Genomic DNA, 8,377 nt, shown 5'->3' with positions numbered 1-8,377 from the left:
TTTTTAGTTTGCCGATAATCTGCATTTATTTTATAGACGGACATATATTTTAAGTGTTTTATTCATCAGTATTAGTCTGCATTTATCTTGTAGACGTATTTTTTTTTAGTATTTTATTCATTTGTATGATTGCTGTTACTGTTTAGATAAAAAAAACACCAAATATTAAAAGTATTTTATTCATTAGCATGATAGTTGACGCCGTCTTATTTTATTCCAGATGATAGTCTGCATTTATTTTGTCAACACAACCATAACATTCAGAAATGAGCAAACTATATGTATGGCAAAATTTTTACTTTAACAGTGTTTAACGTTTTTCAATTGATTGCAACAAACGTGGTCACGAATTTACCCGTGACTCCATCTAGAAAATTATTTGAGATTTTGTATTTTTGACCCTCTGAATTTACCCTTGGACACACCTCGGCATGAGACGAGACCGCATGAGACGGGACGGATGACATAGGACGCTCCACGCTGCAGCCACACACTGTTGTGTAATTCATCAACTGCATTCTAAAATAGAACCAAAAGAGGGCAGCAGGTACCCGTCTTGATTGCCATGGTTACTGAATGCCAAGGCAAGCAGAACTTCCGAACAGAACTTTCATAATAACACCATTGTGTTCAGTTAAAAGAAACGGCCATTTTGTTAAGAGTGACAAACCTTATTCTAGTCATATTCTAATATAATAAACCTTGTTATATTATGTTTTAACAACTTTTGCAATAACAGTCCGACTTTTTCAGTAAAAACAAGCTCAAATTGCGCTTTTATTTTGAAGTAGGTACACATTCCGGTTGTATTACGACAGACTAATGGTGTTAGCTTGATGCTATATCAGAGGATCCGAGGAAACGCTTTTGCTGCCAGCAATGTCCTCTTCTTTATCTGAAGAAACGGAATTAATTGAGAAACATGAGCAAATGTGAGTCTGTCATATCTTTAATATGTACTAGTATTGACCCGGTTTTACTGATAACAGTCAATGCTGTCTCTCTCTGTGATTCCTCCACGAAGAGTAACGTTAGCCTACGGTATTTTCCAACTCTCCTGTTCACACAGTAAGCTAGCTTGCAGCGGCTCAAAGTAGCGTTACACTTTTACCACGCAAATATTTGCTCTTTTGTTATTTATGCTAGTGAATGCATTTTATGATTCGGTATTTGTTGTAATCTAAACAGTAGCTTGTGCTGTAATAACAAAAAAAACACCCTTCAGTCAGTGTGAGCTGGACTGATGTCTCCACTGTACTTATTATGCACTTGAGATTTGTTTAAAATGGAAAGTTGTTGTGTCCTGTTAATACGGTTAGTGAACACTGGCAGGAAACAGGTGACAGGTATGTGCGTAGGTGAAGAAATGGGTGTGCAGAAGAAAAAAAGAATAACATTTTTAAGACAATTAAATGGGGCTTTTACCTTTATTGCTTAGATACAGTGGATAGGTATGAAAGGGGGAGAGAGATGGGGGATGACATGCAGTAAAAGGCAGCAGGCCGGATTCGAACCCTGCGCCGCTGCAGGACTGTCTTACTGGGTGAGCTGGAGGCTGCCCCATTAAGGGGGACACTACTGTGATACATGTGAGCTCTGAGCTCGTTCTTAATATACTTTTACAAAACACCACAAACGTGCGTTATAAATAAAATGTATTTTTTTTTTCTTCCATTTTCAGTTTAGGGAGGAGAGCAGAGCTGCTGGAGCAGATGGAGAGTTGCAGAGAGCAGCTGAAGATCCAGAGGAGGCAGCAGCTCAAGGAGCATGAGGCAGCTCGCCTCAGGAACGCCACACTGCTGCAGGTAGGACCAGAGGTGGGAAACATACTAAAACATTGTACTCAAGTAAAAGTACCAATACTTTGATGAAATATTATTCAAGTACAAGTGAAATTACCTACTTTATATTTTTGATTTTTGATATTTTATATTGTTATCTTATATTCTCATATTTCTTGTGTTAACGCTGTAAAGGGATTGCTTTAATCTTGTTGCACAAGTACTGTGTACTTGTGTATAATGACAATAAAGGCATTATATTCTATTCTATCTGGAAAAAATACTCAAGTAAAAGTAATAAGTAGTTAATTTAAAATGTACTTTAAAGGTGCCATAGGTAGCATTGTGAAGATCCAGGTCTTACCAAATTTCTTCTCAGTCCCTCCCCCTCCTTCGGCTAAAGCCCAAAACATTCTCCTGAGCCCCTCCCCTCACAAGGGAGAATGAATGCGTGTACCTGAACAGTGATTGACACTCAGTTAAACCCCCCCGGACCTGATTGGTATTGTAATATGTAATATGACAGAAAGTTAGTTTTACCTACTGCACCTTTAAGTAAAAGTTACTTAGTTACATTGGACCACTCCAGTGTAGTGAAAATAGGACAAGGGCTCAGCTAGGGTTTCTACTGAAACAGTCTCTGAACTGACGTCTGATCCACCTCCATCTCGTTCTCAATCTTCTACAGAAAGACTTGGCGCCTGGTAGGCAGCCTGGATGCTGTTTCGCCACTGTAGTGGTTCCGGCCGCAATTTTTTTTTTCTCCCTTTCAGTTTTTGTTAGTCAAAGTTTAGTTTTTTTCTTACTCAGTAACGGATGGGATTTGTAATGTAGCAAAACACAATACTTCACTTAAAATGTAATCAAGTACATTTTAAACTACAGATTAAAAAAAACTATACCAACTCAAAATACACAACTATACTACTCAGTACAGTATGAGTAAATGTATTTCGTTACTTTCCACCTCTTGGACGGCCTGATAGATAGCGTTGGTTGCTGTGAGTGACTTGTGGTAACAAACAACACAAGTTATGTGGGCGCTGATGAGACGCGATGGTGCGCTCATGTGCATCTTGTTAAACTCATGGTGCATTCAATGGTAACTGTAAACTCTGTGAAACTCAAAGATTTGCCATGATTTACTTGAAGATTAATTAGTCTGTGGGCGCCCAGATAGCTCAGTTGGTAGAGCGGGTGCCCATATAGAGGTGTACTCCTCAACACAGCGGGCCCTTGTTTGACACTGAACTGCTGCCTTTTGCTGCATGTCATTCCCCCCCCCCCTCTCTCTCTCTCTCTCTCTCTCTCTCTCTCTCTCTCTCTCTCTCTCTCCCCATTCATCATCTTTACTGCAGGATTTACAGAAGACAGAGGATCGCCTCAGAGGAAGACAGCTGCCACACCCAAATCTCCTGGCTCTGGAGGTAACACGTTTTTGACATAATGGTGTGAAGTATCAACTCAAGTCTTGCATTATCACATTCAGGTCAATTCTGCTGCTAGTTTTTCTTTAAGCTGTGGCACAGTAGCTCCTTGGCATTTAAATTGTTGGGTCTCTTATGTAAATTATTGAATGTGGTCTAGACCTAGTCTATCTGTAAAGTGTCCTGAAATAACTCCTGTTGGGATTTGACACTGTGAATGAAATTGAATTGAATTTTAGTATCTATAGGAAGGAGAAGGTTGTCAAGGTAGCTTACCTTGTAGGACTGCCCTCTTAAAGGATCTTTTTAACATTCATTCATTCATTGTGATTGGTTTAAAGGTCCCATGGCATGAACATTTCACTTTGAGTTTTTTTTAACGTTAATATGTATTCCCCTGCCTGCCTATAATCCCCCAGTGGCTAGAAATGGTGATAGGTGTAAACCGAGCCCTGGGTGTCCTGCTCTGCCTTTGAGAAAATTAAAGCTCAGATGGGTTGGGATCTTCTGGAATCTTGCCCTTCATGAGGTCTCTAGGGGCAAGGTTACCTCCCCTTTCTCTCCTTTGCCCACCCATGAGAGAGAGACATCATGGATTTCAAACGAGCAAAGTGGCAGTTGGTCAAGGCCACACCCCCAGCCTCCACCTTGCCCCCCCCTCTCTCCTCCTCAAAAGCTACAGACTCAGAAATGGCACATACTAAGGAAAGCTCATTGTGGGACTGGCTCTAGTGGCTGGAATTCTGCACCAAGGCTGAATTTTGGAAAATAGACTTCAGATACAGTATTAGGGGACCACTAAGGTCTATATAAAAGAGACTTCAGATACAGTATTAGGGGACCACTAAGGTCTATATAAAAGAGACTTCAGATACAGTATTAGGGGACCACTAAGGTCTATATAAAAGAGACTTCACGTACAGTATCACAGACCGTCGACGACTTGAGCTGCAAAGAAGCTCTGGCCGCCCTGTGAAGGACGCTTGTCAAAAAGTTCGGGGAAGCTTTCTGACGCTTTGGCAGCTCTGACGTGGCGGCGTTCTCTGTTCAACCGGGAGAAGCACACACAGCCACGGCCAATACACTGACAGTAGAAGCCTCTTACAAATTACATATATAACAACAGAATTTTTATCATTAATTGGTCGCAGCGGTGTCTGTTAGCAGTTAGCGTGCTCGTTAGCCGCTGAGCCGCAGCGGAACGCAGGCAGAGCGAGCAGCCGCCAGACTCTAACCTCTGTTGATCCGTGCAGGACTTCACGTAAGCGTTTAGAGATGATGTGACTGGCAGGTAACGTTAATTGGTCCTATGTACAAACAACATTATATCATAAACAATAGGTAACCCAGCAACGACGATTATGAGCTTTTCCTCAGAACCAATGTTTTAGTAGGAACAAAAGTTTACATCATATGTTTCTCTGGAATCAGCCAGCGCGAAGGACAGCTTTATTCCGATTGGCGGCTGGCGTTAGCAGCTGCTTGCCAATGAACCGCGTCAATGGCTCATTACCATAAAGTTGAATAATTGAAACTTTCTGATTGAGGCTCAACATGCTCAAAACGCAACAGATTTGCTGCTCCTTGCAGCTGAGAGAAGCCGGCTTCCATTGAAAATAAATGACTCACAGTAAGGCCTATGTAAAAGCATCCAAATGCAGCATGTCATGGGACCTTTAAAGAAATGCCAATAAACCAGAGCATGTTTTTTCCCATCCCGGAATGCAGTGTGCACTAGCCAGACCCTCCTCCACAGCGCTCTGAAGGAAGGTCTGCCTATGCGAGACTACACACCTATTGTATAACCTTCATGTAGGGGTCAGTAGGGTGACTTATGGTACGAGTTCATTGTCAGCGTCATTTCCACGCTTCCCATTAATTTCTATGGGAGCACCCGTGCAATGCATTCTGGTAGCATCGTAGGGACTTTGGAGAAGGGTGGCATCGAGTTGCCCGCACCTCATCGGCACAAAGTTGAAGCCAGCCAACTTTATACAAATGAGGAGAGTATAAAGAGTGGACTCTATAAAGCTGACAAAAATATTTTAAGTTGACTGTTGTAGAAACATATTTAGATGAACTATTTTCATAAAATACGAGGTTGTATTCCAAACGAGCCGCCTTGTTGTTCCGTTTTGAAATCCGGGAGTTGACAGACCCACTTCAGGTGCAGCCATAAGGCTTGTATGAGACTGTAGCCTGTTTTCTTTGCTTGTCAGTGGTCAGTGAAGAGAAACTGACAACTGCTGGTGGCGAGCCCACTAGCATGCAGGGCTGGGAAGCGGGACGATCCTTTCTGTGAAAACAATGCCTACATGGACATGTACCATTAGGGTTTTGTGACCTAACAGTGGTTTTATATTGTTTCTCTGTTGTAGACAAAATACTGGGCGTCAGTGGAAGAGTCTGTCCCAGCCTGGGAGTGCTTCCTCCTGGGTAAAGGCCCGCACCCTTCTCACGGTGCAGGACCGCCACCCAGAAGAACCAAACAGAAAGCCAGCACAGCTAAAGACCTCGGCCTGCCTCCTCGCCCCAAACCCAGGACTGCTCGTTAGGCTCTGACGCTGATAGACGCTGACTGGAGTCGGAGAGACGGCGCGGATGCTCAGCTGGTGCAGGTGATCACAGGCCTGTTGATTCTCAAGAGCCCCTGCATTCAGACCCTCACCAGCATCTTAAACCAGGGTTGGAGGATTTGGTGAACAAGCGTTTTCCTGAGCGGCGGGGAGTAAGTGGAGGGACCGATAGACCCGGCGGCAGCGGGTCACTGGACCATCAGACCCAGCCCTCTGTTCGGCTCAATATCTGTAACCAATGCAGCATGAAAGCACGGTGGAACGAGAAACCCTGCGGACGACTGGCTAGTTAGCTAGCTTGCTAACGTCGCCGTGCCCCCGCACCACACTGGTCACAGAAAACGAGCCAAACAAAGCTGTCGCTCACCTGGCGATAGCAATGTGTATGTGTGGAGGTAGTATTGAGTTGATAAGTTTGACTCATTTCTCTGCAACGTAACGTTCCTACACCACTGCTCGTTTGGTCTCTCATCCACAAAGTTTATACAGAAGCCAGAAAAACGGCTACCTGCCGCTCCGGCCATTCTGCTATGTTGATGATGGAGGGGCAGCAGGGCTCTGGTGGTAGATTCAACTCAATTCAATTTTATTTATAGTATTGAGTTAGGTAGAGCGGTCTTCTACCAATTGGAAAGTTGGTGGTTCGATCTAGGGCTTGGCGATATGAAGAATATCAAACATCACAATATTTTTGACCAAATTCTAGTGTTGACTATTGGTGCTTTCACAAAATATTTCCACGTTGGGATTTTTGATAAATAATCATCAGTAATGTGGATATAATGACTAAGTGGGTAAAGGCAAGGCCTTTCTATCCATTGTATTTCTATGGGAGCGATGGCCCACAAGTGATCACCACTAAAATTATAATCATGGCAAATAATTTGTGTTCTGATATTTAATGTATTCCATCTCTGTTCTTACTTTGTTTGAATTTTTTGACTGAACATGTTTTAAGATTAAGCTCATCACTTTACATGTCCATTGTTGAAATTTGTGACTTGGTATTTGTATTTTTTGGACTTGGTGTTTGTATTAAAAGCAAAATGGTGACTGTGGGTAACACACAATGTCCTCTTTTTTTTTAAAGTTTTTTAATTTATATTGCAGTGCTGTCTCAGTACCATTAGAGGGAGCCAGTGTCGAAGATAAGAAAAAGCTTTCCATGAGAAAAGCTAAACCTTTGGTTAAGGACTTGCAACAAACAGTGCATGCTTTATATATTTATAGATCACAAGCTACCGCTATTATTAGGTGTGGCAGTGTATGCTGTCCATCTAAAACCACTTTAACAACACTGCCATAACCATAATCTTAGAGTTATAAGTGTCAACATTTAGTAATTAGTCATTTTGTCAAACAGCTTTTGACCATGTTCGCACAGTGTGTTTTATGTATTGTGGAAGTTTAGAAGGCAGTGGGGGGGGAGTGTGTAGAAGTAGCTGTACTTTCTCCACAGACGACTACTGAACTGATCTCCATCTCTGGACAGTCGCGACTTGACGAGCATTGACTGTAGAAAGTGTTTGAATCCCTGTTAGTTCAGTGTTCAGTGTCCAGGCTACTCAGACAGGACTGTGTGTGGAACACTATTACTGAAGAAATCAGACAATATGATCACATATCATGATTTGATTCGGCCTTTCAGGCGATTATCTAAATATATATTTTTTGTAAATATGTTAAAAATAAAAACACTGTTAAAACACTGTTGTACTCAAATAATTATGTATAGCAGTATACATATATATGTGTATATGTATGTATATATATAGATAGATCGATAGATATTTATTGATCCCAAAAATATGGGAAATTATGGTGTTACAGCAGCAAACATACATCAGTCATACAGCACAGAATATAAATATAAATGAAATACTAGGATACAATATACATACACACAATGTACATGAAATTATAATAATAGGAATAAAAATAGAACAAATATAGATATAGACATACATATACAGTATGTGTGTATATATATATATATATATATATATATATATATATATATACACACACACACAGTGACTTGCATAAGTTTACACACCCATGCTAAAGATGATTAAAAAAGGAATAAAAAATATTTTGGAAATTGATCCTAATTTGGAAAATCCAACCTTTAAATTACACCAATGTTCTTTGTGAACTAATAATGTATTGTAAATAAATAAATGTTCTTCCTTAAAATACAGGGAGCACACCCCTATGTTAAATTCCCATAGAGACAGGCAGATGTTTATTTTTAAAGGCCAGTTATTTCATGGATCCTGGATACTATGCATCCTGATAAAGTTCCCTTGGTCTTTAGAATTAAAATATAGGCACACGCTTAAATCAAAGTAACATAACTTGAAGTTGTTGTTACCATACCTTAAACAAAAGCGCCGCTTTGCACTTTAGTTGCAATTCTGTAACACACTTCCTCCTTTCTGCAACACACTTGCTCCTAGACACTACACACTTTTTCATACGTAAGACACTTGGTGCAAAAATGAAATATCAGGGTACCATTAAACACATCTGTTCAAAATACAACAGACATTGGTTATTGAAAAGACGTAGACACACTTGAAAATACTAATCA

General features: G+C 40.9%; 1 protein-coding gene across 2 annotated transcripts; it reads left to right on the top strand.

Moving 5' to 3' along the window:
• The first annotated feature begins 623 nt into the window (after positions 1–623).
• cep15 (centrosomal protein 15) lies at positions 624–7,248 on the top strand. 2 transcript variants are annotated; one of them, XR_004331553.1, is made up of 5 exons: positions 624–932; positions 1,682–1,805; positions 3,140–3,208; positions 5,587–6,348; positions 6,392–7,248. XR_004331553.1 is itself a non-coding variant. In XM_032512985.1 (4 exons), exons 1-4 carry the CDS (start codon positions 880–882, stop codon positions 5,761–5,763), a joined length of 423 nt encoding a protein of 140 aa, XP_032368876.1. In that variant the 5' UTR covers positions 624–879; the 3' UTR covers positions 5,764–7,247. The 2 variants fall into 2 exon arrangements, 1 of the variants encoding a protein (XP_032368876.1); XM_032512985.1 differs by having other exon boundaries at positions 5,587–7,247.
• The last annotated feature ends 1,129 nt before the right edge of the window (positions 7,249–8,377 follow it).

This window comes from Etheostoma spectabile, chromosome 4, assembly GCF_008692095.1.
Source record: "Etheostoma spectabile isolate EspeVRDwgs_2016 chromosome 4, UIUC_Espe_1.0, whole genome shotgun sequence".
NCBI lineage: Eukaryota > Metazoa > Chordata > Actinopteri > Perciformes > Percidae > Etheostoma > Etheostoma spectabile.
The sequence above is the reverse complement of the archived record's forward strand: the minus strand, read 5'-3'. Positions and strand labels throughout refer to the sequence as shown.